Source organism: Pogoniulus pusillus, chromosome 6 (genome assembly GCF_015220805.1).
Source record: "Pogoniulus pusillus isolate bPogPus1 chromosome 6, bPogPus1.pri, whole genome shotgun sequence".
Classification (NCBI taxonomy): Eukaryota; Metazoa; Chordata; class Aves; order Piciformes; family Lybiidae; genus Pogoniulus; species Pogoniulus pusillus.
This window is the reverse complement of record NC_087269.1, coordinates 32,144,162-32,165,432: the sequence shown is the minus strand read 5'-3', so window position 1 is coordinate 32,165,432 and position 21,271 is coordinate 32,144,162. Positions and strand designations below refer to the sequence as shown.

Below are 21,271 nucleotides of genomic sequence, written 5' to 3'. Positions count from 1 at the left end.
TGGAGCATGCCCAGAGAACAGATAACAAAGTTATAAGAACAATTCTTATGAGGAATGGCTAAAGGAACTGGAATTATTAAGTCTGGAGAAGAGGAGACTGAGGGGAAACCTCATTGCTCTCTACAACTACCTGAAAGGAAGTTGTAGTGAGGTGGGAGTCAGTCTTTTCTTTCAAGTATCAGGTGATAAGAGGAGAAGAAATTGTGCCAGGGGAGGTTTAGATTGGACATTAGGACAAAAAATGTTTCAGAAAGAGAGGTCAGGCATTGGGACAGGCTGCTTAATTGGGTGGTAGAGTTACCATCCTTGGAGATGTTCAAGAAACATGTGGACATGGCACTTTGGGACATGGTTTAATGGCCATTGTGGTGTTAGTTTGATGGTTGGACTCTATGATCTTAGAGGTCTTTTCCAAGAAAAACAGTTGTATGATTCTATGCAATGAATATCCTTGAGATAATACCCATTTTGGCCACCATTTTTTCAGTTTAACAATGGAAAGTAGCAGACTGACAGAACATTGACAGCAATCACATTAGGGGTTTGTTCTTTTCAATACACACGTTCATGTTTTTAAAAGCTGCAGCTTTAATCTGTATGTTCAGATGCACATTTAAGCTGCTACAAGACTGGGAAAATTTTCAGAACTGATCAAGGAAAGTTTTTGGCACAAGAGCACACCTGTGAGATGACCACAGTCTCAGTTAAATGCCTGGAGAGGGATTCAGAGAAGCTACGAGCAGTTGTTGCTCATCATGCAAATCCAAAATGATCCATCCTGCTAAACAAAAAAGATAACAAACCAACAACACCTGACAAACTAGGTTAGACAGGGTCTTTTACCTACACATGTTCCATTCAACAGTGAGGAGGAACTTAAAATGCAAAGAAGAAATGGCAAAAACACCTTATGCAGCCCAGAAAGTAAATTGTATCCTAGGCTGCATCAGGAGGAGTGTGGCCAGCAGGGCAAGAGAGGTGATTCTGCCCCTTTACTCTGCTCTCATGAGACTCCAGCTCAAATACTGCATCCAGTTCTAGTGTCCCCATCACAAGGACACAGAGCTGTTGGAGTGAGCCCAGAGAAGGACCACAAAGATGATACAAGGGCTGGAACACATCTACTACAAAGACAGACTGAGAGAGCCGGGATTGTTCAACCTAGAGAAGAGCAGACTCTGGAGGGACCTCATAGCTGCCTTCCAACACCTGAAGGGATCCTATAGGAAGGCTGAAGAGGGACTTTTCATAAGGGTGCAATAGGACAAGAGGGAATGTTTTAAAGCTGATGGAGAGTAGGTTTGACTGGATCTTTGGAAGAAGTTCTTTAGTACAAAGGTACAAGTCTAGTTGAGAGGTGTCCCTGCCCATGACATGGAGGTTGGAGTAGATGATCACTAAGGTCCTTACCAATCTAAGCCATTCTATGATTCTATGATCTAAAGAGCTTGTATCATTTTTAGGGGACAAAAGTACAAAATGTGGACTGCCTTTGAATATTTTCTTGCTTTATATTTAAAGCATTTTGCCATTGTGACCCTCCTCTGAGTAGCCTGAAGTGTTAATATGTTAATTAAAGCAAGGTATTCTACTCCTTAAATTATTAATTAAAATTAAAACTGCAGCTGGTGTTCAACAGCAACTCAGTCCCAACAGCAGGTTTTAGTCACTTCACCTAAATCAAACATATCATAAAGTTGGCATGAAAATCATATTGTCTGAATCAAACACATCTGGTGACTGACACACATTTTTACCTATAATGAAAATTGCAAACCACCTCCATTATTTATGAGGATACACTTTAAATTGCTTGCTATGCTGCTGTCATCTACCGCTCACATTTGGAGGCTGAAAATCCTAATGAAGATTAATGATTAAGATTGAGGGAAATTGCTGTCTGCCTTCTCAACTGGTGTTAAAAGTACTGATACCACTGCTGGTCTGTTTTACACTCAGGTGATGAAGAGTAGATTTTTAATTAAAGAGAATGGGGAACGGATAATCCTGGCACCTTGGTACTGGCTTATGAAGTCCTTACTCAGGATGAGTACATGCTTTATATCATGGTTGTTAGCTGGGTACATTATACTGTGAGTATTTATTACACATTAAAGTTCATGAAATCCCAGTGTGTGTTATGGTCCTACACAACTCTTTATTAAGTTTTGATTTATTAGGAGCTGTCGCAGGCTTCAAGAACAAAGATCTCTATGTGGAAAGCCTGCACCAGTGTCAGCAGTTCCATAGCCCGTGTGGAGGGACTTGAAGAATTCACACAGCTCAGATCTGTCAAAGGTACAAAGTGATGCTGGTAAACAGCTTCACACTCTTCCCTTACCACAGGGAGTAAAACAGAAGCTATCGATGTTGACAGAAAAAAAAGAGAAGAAAACTGAAGGGCTCTGAAGAGGCATCTTGATTGCTAGAACATGTGCTGGGTACTCCTGGGAAATCAAAATATAGGCTCTTCATTAATACTGACAGCACATATAGCATTCATCAGTTACTACTGATGTCTAAAGTGCATGCATTACATGTGTATATTTTAAGGTCTGGAGGCCCACTTGCCTGTTTCTCAAAGACCTAGACTGCAAGCACTTGGTATATGGGGTACTTCCCACCTCATCACAACATACAATCAGGGAAACAAAAAATGAGACCCTGCCCTTTTGCCTCTCTGTCACAAGTCTCACCTGAACATGAAGCCTCATACTAGAGAAACTGATGGTACTGCATCAAAACCAACTAGCTGTTCCTTCTGTTTAGATTAAGTAGTTTATTGGATAGCCTAATTTCAAGCATACCTTGAAATATGAGCTTGGAAATTGCATTACTGTCATATGAAAGAAGCATAATAGTTAACATCCTGATGGTTTTCTATTCTTTTTTAGAGAGGTATGACTATTCATAAATCAATTAAATTAAATCAGAGGCTTATTCTCTTAGGCTGGTTGTAATGGTTTAGAAGTGAAACAACTTTAGTGCATGTGATTACATTTCTTTTAATGGAATTCTGGCAGCTGTTTCAGAGTTGCTTTTCTCTCCATCATATCCAGATGAGTCTGGAAACACTTCTGTACAATATCACATGGGGGCACACAAGCAGAAGAGGGCATTGCTCAGAAAGGCAGATCAACCCAGGAACTGGAAAGAACATGTGCAATCCTGTCCTTAGAAACACAGTACTATTTCCAGAATAGTTTTCTTTCCTTCTAGAAAAGCCTTAGCAACACAAGAACTAAGAACTACTAGAAAAGCAATCATGGTAACAAACAGGAGCATCTGAGTGTTCAAGGAAAATAAGAATCTCCAGCTCCTTTATTGCCTAAGCACCCATAACCTGCATCTATTGAAAATGTGCTCTGTCCTTTTTTTTTTCTTGTAATTTTTCCCCCTCTTTTCTTAAATTTATCTTCTTTTATCTTCTTTTCTGCCTTATGGCAAGATGGTCTGTAAACATTTTAGAATGTATCAAAAGAGAATGCATTTCAGAAGAGAAAATACCATCCTGTGTATCATTTAAGGTGTTAATACTTCAGGGTGTGAGAAACAATGATCTATCATTGAGGCATTTGTGAAGGAAATGGCTATTTTAGATTTGAATTAATAAATCAAAGATAATAGTAACAAGACTGAAAGTGTTTGGGAGAAGGTGGAGCTCACTATCCTGAGGAACAAAACTAACCGCAAAGGTAACAATATGAAAGCCAATTAATTCCAAAAGGCCAGACCCCGACAAACTTCAAGAACCAGAGAAGAAAGCCACTTGGGAAGTTGATTTAAAGGACAAAAGAGTACAGAAGTGCTGTCAGTTCCTTAAGGGGGCAGTATTAAAGGCACAGATGCAAACTATCCCAATGTAAGGAAATATAAGCAGATATTATAAGAAGCTTTTATATCGCCCAGCAGAATACTGAAAGTTTATTTTCTGAGTGATTATAACAGAGTAGTACATCCATTTGACTAAGTATGCATAAATACTACAAATGCTTTGGATTTGCACAAATGCAAGGAGGGAAAAAATCAGAGAATCATAAATAAATTGTCCTCATAACACTAGTAAATCTAGCTTACATGATTCAAGGTGTTACTGGACAAAGCTGTTTGTGACATCCCTCCACTGAAGTTCCTGCGCCCACCTCAGAACTGGCAAAAAGACACATGGCTATAAACTCAGCTATCCCCTACAAAGTCTGATTTCTCAACTCATGTCTCATTTCACCAGCACAACATGAAACAAATGTCTTGGCACTGAGATCATCAAAAATGGAACTCTTACCCTTGCAATCGACAGCGTAGGTGTACTCAGTATTTAGAGTCTGAAAGAAAGGCTGCTGAAATTTGCTTCACCTTTTGAACTTGTTGTATGAAATGACCTTGGTTATAGGAGGTACAATCATTACTTATCTTTTCTTGTAGGCTATTAAATCAAACCTTGAGAGGTGAAAGACAGATCATCTAAGTTAAAGCACAGGGCTGGTCATGGCATGGTGGCACTGGTCATCACAGAATGAGCCAGGTTGGAAGAGACCTCCAAGATCATCCAGTCCAAAGAGAACTCCAAGATCATCCATCATCACCCACACCATTGCTCTGGGAGCATGGCTGGGCAAGATTTTTCCTCTACTCATGCTGGAAACTTTCTTTCTTTCCTCTTTTCTCCCTCCCTCCGGAATAATATAAAGAGCTAAACAATGCGGTGCATGTTCCTTATAGTCAGCTTGCTGACATTGAATATATGGTAACGAACAGGAGCTGGGAAAATTACTTCTGCTGTCAGGTGGGTGAGAAATTCTGGTACCAAACAACCGTGGTATAAGAATGACAGAATCACTGCTCACATGGATGTGTTGGTGAGGAATTGTGCAAATTGAGAAGCAAACAAAGCTATTTCCCAAAATGCACAACAGATTGGCAGAGTTGAAAGCTCAGGTACCCTCTGTCTGAGATAACAGCAATTAAGAAAACAGACCTGTTGCTTCATGAATGACTCTGGCCAGCACAGATAAATGACATAAAATACAAGTAACTTTACAGACTGGTTTGGTTTTGTTTAGGTTTGTGGTAGTTTGGTTTTGTTTGGTTGGTTTTGTCTTGGTTTTCTCTTTCTTTTTTAGGGGGGTGGGTTTTGGTTTTATTTTTTGTTTGTTTGGTTGGTTGGTTGGTTGGTTTTGGTTTGCTTTTTTTTCCCAGGCACCTGTTTCTGTAGCAAGTGTCATGAAGATATTTATATATTTTCAGGTTTTACATGTCTTTCCACTTTGGGTTCTTTGTTTAAATACTTTCATGACAAAGATACACACTACAAGGGCATGCAACAGCATCTGTCTGCCCAAAAGAACAAGACATGCAGCCAATAGGCAAATGCATAAGGTTGTACATTGGCATGATAAAAGCAGTTAGATAATTTTGCACTGTAGGTCAAATTAATAGCAGCCCAGTGGGAAGAAAAAAAAATAATGCTTGTGCCAAAGTGAAACTCAAATACTCAAACACGCTGCCCAGCCTGCTTTGATGGTTTCTCCACAGCCACAATCTGTTACCAGAACAAAATTCACCAGGAAGATTTTCTTCTTACTCCTGTTTTTGGTCCTTAAAAAATGAACAGCTGAAGTAGACTATACAGTTAGGAGCTGTTCGAAGCTTTAATGTCATCTTTACTTGAATTACTATGGTAATCATTATTTTTGCCTTTTTAATGTCCTATTCTATTAGATTTTATTATCAGTTCACAGAAGACATTAAATCAGCTTCTTTCAAGAAAAACAATAGAAATATAAATATCTTATTGGACAAAAACCTTCTTTTACTCCATTTTGTACTGTTTATCCCTCAGGAGTAAAAAAATAAATCCCAACAAAATAAACCATAGGTACTATCCATGTAATCAAAGGAAACCACTTACTGCAAAGACACTGCAGTGTCAGTATCATGAGAGTCAATGGATGCAGGAAGCATACAGCTACTCTATGGGCAGCCAGTGAATAACCTATATTAACGTGAGAAGATGAGTTAAAAGGTGACTCATCCTAAGGTGAGAAGACTGCATATCACATCTGAAATTTTAATCAAGTCTTGTGCATTTCAATGGGCTGTCATGAGAACTGCAGCTCCTGCTAAATTTTCACCCTTCCAAAGCAAAGAAAAAGGGAAAAAAAGATAAATCATTAAATCATTTTATTACCTGCACAGATGGTAGATTTTGTTAATGTCGTAGCCAAATCATTTTCTTCTCTAAACTGTGTGTGCATCCAAACGTTAATGTCTCAACCCACTGAAGTCACAGAACTTCCCAGTAACAAGAGTAAATGAAGTGATGCTATAATATAAGGGTCATAAATGTAGAGTTAAAGAGGGAGGGGAACCCAGAATTCTTGGTTCTCCATTGATCTCCATTATAAGCAACACTTTTAGAATGGCAATTGGAGAGATGGAATGCAGGCTTGATTTTTCAACTCTGCATTCTCATGTTTCCCAGAAAAACGTTCTTGGGAGATACTTGGATTTCTATGCCAGGCTGCTTGCTCAATTACAGGAGTAATTAGGATCCATTTTAAGCCATGGCTGAATGGCATATGTTCACATTCAGAAAGCTTTTTAAAAGGCTTCAGACTTTGTGAAACTCCAGGTTTGCCAGAAGCAGCTACTAAGCAACACCATCAAAGAAAGTGAAATGAAAAGATAATGGGGGTTCTAGCACTGGCAGTAACACAGTATCTTGTCCTGAACAATGCCTGAAGGCAAGTGACTGGCTAGCTCTGCCCTTGAGCACTGCAGTCCTGCCACAGAAGCTGCAGAACATTCATTCCCCATGAGATTTCTTCCATGTGGCCTAAACAGAGAAAGTTCTGGAAAGAAAAACAAAAAAAGCTTAGAGTATTTGCCCTTTCTCCTTCATTTGCATCTTTCTTACACTCATTTCTAGCCTTCATTTTTATGGATGAATTTAATCTAGTTATTTAATGATTGAAGCTTTTGCTCAAAGGCCTTAAATAATAATCATGGTAATTATTTTTTATCATGCTCATTCATACATGCCTCGTGCCAACGTGCCTGAGGTGCTGCACAGATACTGCAAAACATAATACAAATTAAACATAACAAAAGAAAACCCAATGCAATATTTAGAAAGCCCTGTGTGGTCTTAACAATAGAAAGGCTGCTTTCAGTCAAGGCAAAATCATTGCAAACACAGAGGGATTCCTGTGAGGGTCTTGCTACCAACCCTAGCAAATTCACTTAACTGCAATAGATGAAACCTTTGTTCATATCCCTCCAGCTGACACCTTCAAACTACTTTCCTCCTTTGCTTTTAAAATATTTAGGTATTGGTTCCTGTTTGTATGCAAGTCAGAAAACCTATCTTTTTTGATACCTGCAGAGCTATTATAATACAGTCATCTCTGGCCATCATCTTTAAAGCAGCTAAACTGACAACATGCCATGTATGATATGAAATGATGTTACTCTCTTCTTATACAGAAGGGGTACTGAGTCAGAGAGGAGGATGCTTGACAAGAGCAAAGTTTAGCATAGAAACAGGATTTGCACATGTGTCTTCCAAGTGCTCAATTAAGCTGTAGTAAATCGTTGTCTGCCACCAAAACTCATGAAACGTTGGGATTAAAATGCAAATAATCTAATCTCAAGTCATCAAACAACAGCTGTGAACTTAAAAGCAGATACAACACGCATTCGTACACAGTTCAGGAACGCATATATAGAGATGCACCACGTCCATAGCACATGCACGTGGTAAAGATCAATGTGATGCAATCTTAAACTCCCTTCAATGTGCAAATAGCCTACATTTTTAAGGCCTATTTTTCCTGTGTGATTCTCTTGTTAGACAACTCCTCCTAAACCTGAGTTTCAGAATCTCTGTGCAACTACTGCACTGCATGTAGTTGGTTCGTTAACAAGAAATGAAGCCAGAAGTTGAGTCATTGCTAATTAAACTCATAATTACAAATGGAAGGTCAGACAGAAGATCCAAGGGCTGTTTCAAAACTTAATAAGACAAAATAAGACAAGAGGCTGTTTTAAAACCTAATAAGACAAAAGAACAAATTCATGTGTAATAATTTAGCCCTTACTTGACAAACTGACCCATTAGAAGACTCCTTAACAGTATGCACCACTGAATCACAGAATCATAGAATGGTTTAGGTTGGAAGGGACCTCAAAGATCCTCTAGTTCCAACCCCTCACCATAGGCAGGGACATCGCCCACTAGAACAGGTCACTCAAGGCCTCATCCAACCTGGCCTTGAACACCTCCAGGCAGGGAGCATCCACAACCTCCCTGGGCAACCTGTGCCAGTGTCTCACCACCCACACTGTAAAGAACCCTTTCCTAACATCTAGTTTAAATCTCCCTTCTGACAGTTTAAACCAATTACTTCTCAACTTGTCAATACAAGACCTTGTAAATAGTCCTTCCCCAGCTCTCCTGTAGGCCCTGTAGGACACTGGAAGGCTACTACAAGGTCTCTTTGAAGCCTTCTCTTTTCCAGGCTGAAGAATCATAGAATCATAGAATGTCAGGAGCAGGAAGGAACCTCAAAAGATCATCTAGTCCAGCCCCCCTGCCAGAGCAGGAACACCTATACCAGATCACAAAGGAAAGTGTCCAGGCAGGTTTTGAATATCTCCAGGGAGACTCCACAACTCACCTGGGCAGCCTGTTCCAGTGTTCTGTCACCCTCACAGTGAAAAAATTCCTTCTCATGTTTAAATGAAAGTTCCTATGCCTCAGCTACCACCTACTGCCCCTTGTCCTGCCGTTGGGCATCACAGAGAAGAGCCTGGCTCCAGCCTCCTGGCACTCACCCTTCACAATGTCTGAAGGCAGATATTGAAACAATAAATGCAAATAGTTTGGGTTTAAACCAATCTGGGGGTGATAGACATATACCTAGATGTCTAGTTAAAAACAAAAAGGAAGAACTGATCATTTACAAAGTCAGAACCTGTATCACAGCTTCCTAGCCTGAGCTTCAATGTGGTTGCCACCAGCACATCTCCAAAAAACGCCCTCTCTTTTGGAACCAGAGAAGGTCACGCTTCTCTGCTCACAGAAAGTTAGGAAATCTGCTTGGTACTTCACTGCCCCACCTAGGAATCTCTACTACATTGCCTTTGTTCCTGGTTGTAAGTTTGGAGCAGAGAGGAGATGAGCAGAAGAGGTAACCTGAACAGAGGCTTCAGAGAAGCAGCGTTAAATGAGCAAAGGGGTGCAGATGTACTAAGCACTAGCAACAACCAAGAAAGGTTCACCCTATTTTCTGCTGTCTTGAGTTTCTTGAAGGGCAAAAGATTTTGATGTGGGTCTCAAACTGCATGTTCTGATTCTCCCTATCACCCTGTCACACTAGGATGAGTGATGGGCACACAGGAGGTGAGGAGCAAAGCAGCATGCACAGCTGTGCCAGCTCAGAAAGGCAGTGCCTCTCCCCATTATCAGACTTGTGATGAAGCCCTTGAGGGCTTGGGAAAATCCAAGAAGGACTAAGACATTTCTTATGTATGAACTGGGCACCTGGAAAGCATAGCATTTGGGAACCCATTTGGGATTTAAAAAATCTCTGACAGGAAATACAGAAACATAGGCAGCATATCAAAGCTTCCTCCTGCTCTGGGTATTTCACCTTTCTGTGAGCCACAGGCAGTCCCCAAAACTCAGGCAGAGTGGAAAAGCCTTGTGAGATTTGCCAATATCAGGTTTCGTAAAAAAAAAATTCCCTCAGCAGCAAGCTTTCTTCTGATGTGCTAATTATAAAAATCTGCCTTCCAACAATATAAATTTGCTTCAGTGAATGTCTCACTAAGCCCCCTCTAACAAATACCATTTATGATTCCTATGACACCCTTGTTTTGAAGTGAAATTGTGGAGGTAATGATCACTGAGTTGACTGACATCTAGTTATTCAATCAAGCATGCTCCTATTCTGCTAGTCACAGACCATACATGCTAAATTTGATGCTGGAATAACTTTTGTTAGGCATTTTGGGGTGGTCTTGGGAAGAAAGTCAGTCTTATAAGGAAAATCTTAGCTATGCTGCAGCTACTGCAGCACCACAATACTATTTTCTCTCCTGCTGGCAATGTAGCAGCAGCAGTATTGAACACCAGAGGACTTCTCTACAGAGGCAGAGATAGCAGCACACATTTACTGGGAGGATGTGGGGTTGGTTTCTTAACAGCAGAAGTATTCACAGACGGATTTGGTAGTTCTCAGCTGGTGTGCACATTTGCAGCTATAATTCATTGAGCATTTTTGGGGTGGGGATAAATGGATTTCGCATAAGTATTCCTTCCTGGGTCCATGAAAGATATAATGCAGGGAAGCCAAGAGGCAGATTTAGAAAGGTAAAAAGCCACATCACACAGCACTGAAGCTAAGCAGTACTGGGAGCTGAGACACCAGGCCACGGCACGTTCACGAAAATTGTTTGTTCTAAACCTGACATAAGATTTTAATTTCTCTTAAAGAGTGGGGACATGAAAGTATCCTCATTATAGCTTAGAAATGGATGAAGGCTCAAGAGTTTCCAGAGAAGCTAGTTTTGCCCTGTCTCCTAAGGCACTAGTTTTCAATGAGAAAGGTTAGTCCAGACCTCTCTTAAGTCAGTTCTGCAAACTTTGTGAAATAGCCATAGAGAAGCCAACACAAGCAACTTCCTTAAATGCCTCAGTTATGCCAACCAGCCATCATAATAAGAGCTTCCTGACAGCTACCATTTCAGATTACCTCAGGAATACACCCAGTAGTTATCCCTGCCCTTGTAGTCACAGAATCACAGAATCAACCAGGTTGGAAGAGACCTCCAAGATCATCCAGCCCAATCTAGCACCCAGCCCTATCCAATCACCTAGACCATGGCACTAAGTGCCTCATCCAGTCTTTTCTTGAACACCTCCAGGGACAGTGACTCCACCACGTCCCTGGGCAGCCCATTCCAATGACATATCGCTCTCTCTGTCAAGAATTTCCTCCCAACATCCAGCCTATACTGGAGCACAGACAGTGAACCCTATGGCAATTTCAGTTACTTTAGATCTTTATGATTTAGCACCTGAATTATCTGCTGGTGCTTGCAGGTCACAGTAAAGTGCCTTCTTTATTCTATATTCTCATCTTGTACAAGGGGATACATGGTTGAGAACCTTAAAAATGGCAGCAACCATTATCTACAGAAAGGCATTTAATTGTCATGATAGTTATTTCTTTTTCACGTTTCAAGAGTTATTTATTCATTGAGATTAACATTATTTCCATTACAGACAAAATCATAGAATCATAGAATCAACCAGATTGGAAGAGACCTCCAACATCATCCAGTCCAACCTAGCACCCAGCCCTATCCAATCACCTAGACCGTGGCACTAAGTGCCTCATCCAGTCTTTTCTTGAACACCTCCAGGGACAGTGACTCCACCACCTCCCTGGGCAGCCCATTCCAATGGCAATCACTCTCTCTGCCAACAACTTCCTCCTACAATCCAGCCTTTAATTCCCTTGGCACAACTTGAGACTGTGTCCCCTTGTTCTATTGCTGGTTGCCTGGGAGAAGGGACCAACCCCCACCTGGCTACAATCTCCCTTCAGGTAGTTGAGACAGGTCTCACACATACTCTGTGATAGTTTTATATTATTTACTTTGTTATTTTCAGAAATTGACTGCAATTCTTATTTCTATTACTGTTAAAGTACTTTTTTTGGCCAAATGAACAGAAAATTAATTGAAAACTGAAGTCTGTTACTGTTTTGGCCTTGTTTTATTATTAATGTGATGCTATATCCATACAAAGTGTTACATTACCTGCAGGTACACAATGGCAGGTTAAAGATTTGAAATAGTATTAAGTTTATGTTAATGAGAAATGCACTTATTTGTGTCTTTCTGTGAAGATAGCACACAGAAGGCAAAAACCAGATTTTCTAAGTGCCAGCCTCAGTGTCAATGCCTCTGTTTCAGGAGCCAAGCACAAATATTACAGATGCATTTTTCCCATTACAACCCTAAATGACACCAGCAGAGAAAATATGTCACTTTCTAACATCTAAATTCCTTGGCTCAACATTTTCTAGGAGGAGAGCCTGCATGTCACTGCCTGTCTTCTGGCCACCTTTCCACCCTAGTGCCATCAGGTCGAACATGAGGTATCAGTCTCCAATCTTGTCAGTGATGTGTGCTAGTTTGAGCCTAGCTGGGATATTTTAGTGAGAGGAATTACATAGTATGCTGTGAGAAGGAAGCAATGGTGATGTCTACTTCACGCATAGGCTTGCTGAGATGTATAACAAGAAGAACATAAACATAGATAACACAGTTTGCTCTCTGGGTGCGTGCACTTGTCTCCCTAACCTGCTGTCTGTGTAACTAATCCGTCTGCTTTCTAACCTCCCATGTCAATTCTCCAAACTCACCTTGAATGTAAGGCAAAGTCTGGAATAAGGTAGAGGGATGGAAAGGAGGTGGAAGGCTGGTTGGGAGCCCCTCCTGGGCACTCTGGTTTCTGGGAGGGCTGTTGTGTTTCTGTATTACCTTTTTAACTTGCACATTTCTGTCCATACCTGTATATACTGTAAATACCTGCTTGTATATTGTGCTAAGCTGTAAATATAAAGCTTCATTCTAATTCCCAGCTCAGCTGAGTCTAGTCTGGGTGATTTCATAAGAGTTGGGGGGTAGGTAACACCCAAACTATCATATACTGACTGTGGAAGATCAATGCCTCTCCTAGTACTCCATTCCAGCATGAAGGTGGAAATTTTATCTACGTTTTTAGAGGAAAAGGAAAAAAAAACCATTCTTCAGTCTATAGTTTTTCTGTAAGAAAATAAATTACACACATATATACACAAATTGCCACCAACCAATCAGCAGGTTTCTGGAGCTGCTTAGAGGCCTGATGTGTTGAAATAGTCTCATTGGGTATGGATTAGTAGGCAAACAGCAGGGGAAAGAAGTCAAAGGTACAAGATATATTGGTTTGTTACAGAAGCCATGATTTATCATCACAATATTGCCAACACAACTGCAGAGAATTGTATATAAATTTAATAAAAGAATTGCTATATTACATCTATTATCCTGGAGTCAGGTTCAATTATCTTCTCCTCCTTGAGAAGAAGCTTTTCTCTGGAAATTATGCCATTGAATCCAGCCATTTATATTTTAAAAGATCATCCATTTTACCTTACATGAAAATAAAAGTATAAATAACAGCATATATCAAAAGATCAAGAACGTATAACTACACATATAAGGAAAAAGTGAAATCCACATAGAATCCACATAGAATCAACCAGGTTGGAAGAGACCTCCAAGATCATCCAGTCCAACCTAGCACCCAGCCCTAACCAATCAACTAGACCATGGCACTAATAATCTATAGTTCTCTAGAGGTAGCAGTTCTCTCTGATGTTCCACAAAGAAATAAAGATAGCTGAAACAGCAAGTGCTCTAGTTAAGCAAAATACATATGTAACATGAAAGATGTCTTGTCTGGAAAAAAATATGCACTTAAAATGTCATTGTCCCCACCACACACCTGCCAAAACTGCCTGGGGGTTGCTGGAGGGAAGGGGAAGGAAGAAGAAGAAGGGGAAAGGGAAGGGGAAGGAGGAAGAAGAAGGGGAAGGAGGAAGAAGAAGGGGAAGGAGGAAGAAGAAGGGGAAGGAGGAAGAAGAAGGGGAAGGAGGAAGAAGAAGGGGAAGGAGGAAGAAGAAGGGGAAGGAAGAAGAAGAAGGGGAAGGAGGAAGAAGAAGGGGAAGGAAGAAGAAGAAGGGGAAGGAAGAAGGGGAAGGAAGAAGGGGAAGGGGAAGGGGAAGGGGAAGGGGAAGGGGAAGAGGAAGGGGAAGAAGAAGGGGAAGAAGAAGGGGAAGAAGAAGGGGAAGAAGAAGGGGAAGAAGAAGGGGAAGAAGAAGGGGAAGAAGAAGGGGAAGAAGAAGGGGAAGAAGAAGGGGAAGAAGAAGGGGAAGAAGAAGGGGAAGAAGAAGGGGAAGAAGAAGGGGAAGAAGAAGGGGAAGAAGAAGGGGAAGAAGAAGGGGAAGAAGAAGGGGAAGAAGAAGGGGAAGAAGAAGGGGAAGAAGAAGGGGAAGAAGAAGGGGAAGAAGAAGGGAAAGAAGAAGGGGAAGAAGAAGGGGAAGAAGAAGGGGAAGAAGAAGGGGAAGAAGAAGGGGAAGAAGAAGGGGAAGAAGAAGGGGAAGAAGAAGGGGAAGAAGGGGAAGAAGAAGGGGAAGAAAGAAGAAGAAGAAGAAGGGGAAGAAGAAGAAGAAGGGGAAGAAGAAGAAGAAGGGGAAGAAGAAGGGGAAGAAGGCGAAGGGCAACCACTGCAAACACACAGAGTATTTTTTTCAAAGAGTTATCTATTTCTTGCAAGAATGAGTGCTCAAATGGGTAATACCTTTCTGTGAAATCCAGGTTTGCAGCTTCACGTTAAGAAGAGGCTCTTACCTTATGGGATTATCCATCCTTGATACTGTGAGAAATGCCGCTAAATTCGCTGTGTAGGAAGAGCACACAATAAGGGTGAAGAGCCACCAGCTCCCCATTACAATGCGCATAGCCACAGAATTAGCAGTAGATTCACCTCCTACAAATCAACAGAGAAAATGAGTTGGAGAAGTGCTATAATCTCTGAATTTTGTAAGGGATGGAAAAGCACAACATCATCCCTCCCAAACTTACCTACCTTTTCCCAGTTTTCATCTGCTGGGCTAATAAAACATACAGCCTCCCCACAGGAGCATCTTTAGATGCTTCTGGCCAAGACTAACCTGCTTTATTCAAGACAGACCATTTAAGGAAATCCATTAGTAGCGTGCATAAAAGAGTAAGTACCTTGCTGAACAAAGGCCCCATACACCACCCAGATGGCACTGTGGAGGGTGGAGGAAGTGGAAGGGCTTGGCTGGGAAGCGCTCTGTGCCCTGACTGCCTGGATCCTGTTCAAGACGAATATCAAGACGCCAACTATAGGGATGGCCGTGGCAATGCAAGCCCACACCGCAAAGTCAAAAGGAGCAAAGAGAGAGAAGATGTTGATTTTCTCTTCAGGCTTTTTGATTAAGATTCCCACAGAATAGTCCATGTACCGCTTGCTGAAGTCCACAACACTCTCTCGTTCTGGTGTTATAGTGATGGCCGAGACAGCTAGGTCGGCTCTCTGCAAGACAAATGCAACAGATCAGATCTCTTCCTTTCACCAAGGATTTCTCCTTAAGCAGAAAGTTTTTAAGAACCAAGTGACTCCATGTATTTATTTCTGTATCTGAACATATTTAGACAAGTTTAAATAAATTGCCTAAAAAAAACCAAAGTCACTTTTATTACTTGAAAACTAGTTAATTGCACTAGTCTAAAGCAGAGTAGCCAAACAATCTCTCAGTGCACTCTAGAATAAAAATTGTCACCCTGGCTTCTCTCTGGAATGAATTGAACTTATTTAACCTTTATCCCTCACTTACTTTCTGTAGGATGCTTAAAACTCCAAACCATATTAACCTGGTACACTGCAAGCAAGAAGAAAGAAACACCATTTACTTAGCTTCTGTATTTGATAGCAAGGTGCAAAAAGCTAATGTTTGTTGTTCTCCCTGCAGAGTTGCCAACTTCCCATATTCATGACATATTCATATGACAACTGGCGTGGGGAGGGAAGATTTTGTTTGGGTTTTACAATGAAAAAAGCAATGGCTCCTGAAACTGCTTTGGCCTTAACATATAAAGCAAGTAGGTTTTACACACAGAGGTCTCTTACAGAGCGTGTCAACTCAATGAAAGATAAAACAGGAGTTAATAAATAAAATTATTAAAGCTTTTGAAGGACTGCAATTAGATTTCTGGTATTTTTCCATCTTAATAAAAGCAGTTCTTATAATTAAAAAAAATAGTACTTTTTGTTTCCTATCTCTACTTTTTATTGGAAAAGTAAAATAGATGCTAGGTGAGGGAGGTTGGCTTTGAAATCCTTTAGAGTCACTGGAAAAGCTAGTAGCAGAAATACCATTATAAAATAGCATCGTAGACACTTTGTTGCTTCAGAAAAAGCAATTTCCAAATAACTTCTTACTGCATTTTTCAAACCAATAAAATTCAGCATCTGTTGATGCAAAGTAAGTAAAAATTTCTTCATATCCTAGCACCAACCAAAAATATCTCATTATCATACACACATTTGCTATTACTTTAATTGTGCCTATTTCTTCCTAAACATCTACTTAGCAGATACTGAGCCACCTACTTACTAGATAATGAGAAAGCTTTAACTTCCAGTAATAACTCCACTGCAGAGGAGTAACCTTTTCTGCAAAGGGCAGCAATATGGAATATTAATTCCTTTGATTCTCCTTCTTGATTAACATTTGTCCCATGTCAGATAGTGAGAACATGAACAAAATACACTTTAATTTCATTCTCTGGAAGCTATGAACTTTCCCCATTTACTTCAATGGAGTTCAATTAACTTAGTCCTAATTTGCAAGACTGTAATTAAAAAAAAAGAAATTTGGTCCTCTCCATTTTAAGTGAATGAATATCTTGAGATTAGCTCAAGTTCTGGGCCCTTACAACACTTCCTTATGCATATTACTAGGGACACTTTTGCAGTTTTGAAGTCAAAGTGGATCATTGTCTAACATATTATCAGGAAATGACCTAAATAAAAACACACCTAGAAACAAGTAGCAAAAACATAACAACAACAATTAAAATCGTAGGAACTAATTTCAGAAAAAGAATACAATCTTTTTTCTCTATTTTCTATGGTCATTCTCACATACATGTCACATATACATGTCCTCTCCTCTTTACAACTCTCTAAACACATAAATTTACACTGGCTTAATTCATGTTCAGAACAGTTAGGAGTAAATAAAACAAGAGCATCTTTAGTTCCTATCATGTATACAGGTTCCTGAGTTGCATAGTTTATACCATGATCAAACCACCCATAAGTAAGAAGCATTCTGCACTGGCACTTTCATCCTAATTCATTCTCTTAAATTGGATTGGATTGGAATGAATGAAGAAGAGAAAGCAAACAATTCCCTTATAAATCTCTGACACTCTTCTTCAAATAATAGTTAGTTCTGTTTGTGTTTTTTTACTTGGGCCTTTTTTGTTTTCTTTCCTCTCCATGTACCTTGTTAATTAGTTCTCCAATCATGCCATTCCAGGAGCTGTTTTGAAGCTGCTGTCCATATTTGCCATCGGGAGCTTGATATATCTCATATTTGAAGCCCAGATTCTTGGCAAGTGCGTCCAGGACATCAATGGAAAATCCTTTATATCGTTTTGGTTGCCCAAGTATGTTCTCTGCCACCATCACAAAAGGTTCTTCCTAATAACAAAACAATATCTTAAATGATATTTGAAACATTTTTCTTAGCTTACTTCTCATAGCAAAAGTATGTTTCCTGAGTTAATTCTGGACAGCATGGCACAGATACTGAGACACTCATGACCTTCTGGGGCCATGGAGTATATCATGAGGCACCCCAACCAGATACCACTGCCTCAGTGCCTGAATTCTATCCACAATCTTAGGTTTTCCACAGTTCTTGAGGAAACAAAGAGACTCAGAAGACAGTTCAATCCCTTATGGTAGTTTCCTGATGCTCTGTGAAGTACTTATCTCTTCTCACTGACTACAAAGAGGGCTCAGACACCTACCTTAGTGCCTTAACTAGCTGTCTAGAATATAGATACTGAATTGAGCATAAGCCCTGGATAGAAAAATTATTACTGTCCATCTATCTCAGATCATTAGGGTTAGAAAGCCATCTTTTACAGCCAATGTTTCATCTTTTATCCAGGGGACATACTGAAACAAGAGCTAAAAGTGCAGAATTTTGTGAACATTTAAAATTTAAAGCCAATTCAAAGAACAGCATTTATGGAGATTGGTTTTTGGAGTATTTTAAACCAAAGGATGGTTAGAGATGAAGTAAATGTAGCATTCCATGTTATGCTTTCTCTCAGGCATGGAAGTCCTGTTCTTGTGAAGAACACCAGGGCTACCAGTGGCACAATCACTGCAGTTCACCATCTTTACAATCTAGAACTGACATTCTTATTGAAGAGATCTGCTACTTTCCACATAAGCTGCAGTATAACCTTGCCTGTCACTGGGGAGTGCCTTATGCAGCACTTCCTAACTGCACCATGATTCAGAAAAAGAGGAATAACCTCCCCCCTCAAAAAAAAAAAAAGGGGGAGAGAGGGGAAAATCAATCAAACAAACAAACAAAAACCTAACTACACTCTGCAAACCACCATATTTTACACAAGAATGCATGCAAGCCACATTTGCCTCCAATTTAGCAGTTAGCTAACAGGATCTCTGCTCCTACTCTGGATACTAAGACACAGTAGTCCCAAAAGTGTAATGATTTTTTGGAAAAACCATGCACTTAAAAAAGGTACAGTTTATCTCAATGGGCATTTAAGAATTTGATGGAGGAAACATTTGATTAAATTTTACAGCCTGTGGTTTACAAAAGCCAAGAGTAGATTATCATAATTGGCTCATCCAATCTTAAAATCCATGAAATGCTGGAAATTGGATATTTGAGCTAAAGCACAGTATCTGGAATGCACCCCTGTGCTCTCAAGCCCTGTGCTGGTTGCATGCCCAGTAGAAATTGCAATGCAGAAAACCAGCATAAGCAAACAAGCAAATGCTCAGTATCTCTGACAGTGCACAGCTTCACATAAAATAATAAAAGGTCATGATCTATCTTCTTTGCTTATGTAACTGATCATCTGAAAATACAGAACTGAAAATGATAGGGAAAAATACTGCAGGAAGTGCCCAAAATAGTCAGAACCTTCTTTATTTTGAGCATTTTGTCTCCTGAACTCAAATAGGATCATACCAAGACAGTCACCACTTTGAGTGTCAATCCTTGTAAGTCATTGCCCAGACGTCGTTCTTGTAGGCTACCATTCAGTCCTTTCTCAGAGTCCCACGTTGCCAACTAGAACAGAAGGTACAGTAAATCTGAAAGACTGTTAAGCAGAAATATTTTGACATTTGCATAAAGATTTAACTGCAGCTTGACCAAATCCAGAACTGATATAGACAGGATGAGATTTGTGACTTTTTTAACACAGAATTAGAATTAGTGAGATTCAGAGGACAGACATAGACAAGTATTGTGCTGGAATGTATTTTCATTGATGCCTGTAACGCAACTGCTCTATTATTTGTAGCATTTGTCATATTCTTTCACTTATATCACTCTGATTCGACATTTCTCTGCAATAAGTTTATATTGTCTGAGAGTTCTCAGGATTATCTGTGATCTCACCACTCCATATTTCCCTCTCTTCTTAGATCCTCCCTCACTTCTCAAATTATTCCCTACTGTTTATCAAAGACTGACCTTTATTCCTACTGCACATCTTTCTTATTCACTGATAGTCATGCATTCTTGACACAGATTCTATGATGTCAAACTGTTTCCTCTTGTTTCTAGGACTATCTCCAGATAGTATCTAAAGTCCAATTTTCTTTGTTCTTGCCTTACTTCTACTTCATCAATAAAACAATGAGACTCTCAAGTTCCCAGGCTCTTGACGATCAGATATCACACCTAACAGTCTGCCATGCATCTGCTAGATGTACCTGGATATGTGTTTTCAGGATATCTCCCTGGACATTACATCTAAATACTTTATTTTTCAATTAAATGTATTGCTTTAAAAATCAATTTTGTGGCATTTTCTGAAGAGAACGGTAGTAAAACATAATAGAAAAGGTTCAATAAAAAAGTCAATCCTAAATGACCTTTGGATTATTCAAACTAAATATGCTCTTCAGCAGCAGCAGTCAAACATTCCTTTTGCCTTCAAATAGACTCCACAGTGTCATTTTGTTCAGTAGTGTCACAAATATCATCAAGTAGAAACTTCTTCCTTCTTTTTTTTCCCCCCTTTTTTTCCCCTTTCTTTCCAGCTTTCCTCTTAAACACCAATACTATGCTCCCACACATGGGAGCAGTGTTGTTAGCTGACGGCATGCCCTGTAGAAATTAAACATAGTCCAAGATCTCTGAAATGTGGCTTCTTCCTGCTAGAAGCTAATTTTCATGTAACAAGTCAAAACCTTCTTGGAAAGAACTTATTTCACTGAAAATGCCTATGGCTAGTTGTCCTACATGATTTATTTCTATGACTTCAGTTTTATCCTAAAGCCTCAAAAGCAAACCAACAAATAAAATGTGATGAGAGAGATCTGTAGAGTTTTATATTTGTTTCATGGCACCAAATTCATAAACAGAGAACTAGAAAAGAATGGCACAGTCAGTGAATGCTCAGCCACTTTAACTCTCCCTAGATAGTAAAATTATTCTACAGTCACTAAATTTTCAAAGCTGAGACACAAGAGAGCAAACAATTAAGCCACATCTGCTTTAATCCAAATGACCTGGAGGACAGAGAAGGGGAATGACTGAATAACAGTCAGCTTTCTAACGACAATCCTGAAAGCAAAACCATCTCAGATTGAAAACTCTCCCTGTGATGCCAGCTTAGAGTGACAGGAGAGCTTCTGCACACAAATGGATCTGCAGCAATACAGGTTGATAACTGTAGCCATGGGATCTTTTCAATTTGAAAGTAGATGCTTGCTAAGGAAATATGTCCAGATGTTTCTTAGCTTTTGCTGCCAAACAAAACTGACAAATTTGTCATCTGACATAAATCAGTGCAGTTCGACAGACTTCAAAGACCAGTATAGGTGTGTGCAGTATATATTGTGCCTCTGTAAAAAAGTTCACTAAGTCTTCTTCAGCTGTCCTATGAAGTAAGCATATTATAAAGATATATGGAAGGCATTGGCAAAAATGGTTTGCACAATCTACAGATGCTGATTAGATATTTCTTTTAAAATGGGAAATGTAACACAGTAATTTATTACATTGTCACACATCTCAACTCCTTTCACTCTTTTTCCTTTCAAAAACTGATTTCATACCAAGGCCTTAAACAAATATCCTATATATCACATTCTGCATTGACTCTAAGAACTCCAAATGGGAACTAGAGACAAGTTAGTGCAAAATCATACATTTGGTTTTTTTGTATTCAAATGGAGAAAGACAAAGGTTTCTCTTTTGTGCATTAGGTGTAAGTGCAAGGAGAAGGACCATATTTCACTTCAACACAGAACTCCATAACGTTCTCTATGGAGAAACAAACTCTGATCAATGGAACATATGGAAAACCACTTCCAGAAAGAATTTTTCCTGTG

General features: G+C 39.7%; 1 protein-coding gene across 13 annotated transcripts in view; it reads right to left on the bottom strand.

Annotated features, from left to right (window-relative positions):
- The window catches only part of GRID1 (glutamate ionotropic receptor delta type subunit 1), a 772,772-nt gene that overhangs the window by 153,794 nt on the left and 597,707 nt on the right, over positions 1 to 21,271 (bottom strand). For 10 of the 13 annotated variants that reach the window (XM_064145128.1, XM_064145119.1, XM_064145118.1 and 7 more), the window contains 5 exons: positions 18,894 to 18,995; positions 17,159 to 17,356; positions 15,483 to 15,527; positions 14,857 to 15,181; positions 14,470 to 14,608 (listed from right to left, as the gene is read on the bottom strand). In XM_064145128.1, the coding sequence (XP_064001198.1) occupies positions 14,470 to 14,608; positions 14,857 to 15,181; positions 15,483 to 15,527; positions 17,159 to 17,356; positions 18,894 to 18,995 (809 nt within the window). The remainder of the gene's footprint in view (positions 1 to 14,469; positions 14,609 to 14,856; positions 15,182 to 15,482; positions 15,528 to 17,158; positions 17,357 to 18,893; positions 18,996 to 21,271) is intronic. The other 3 variants (XM_064145130.1, XM_064145124.1, XM_064145126.1) reach the window with 1 other exon arrangement.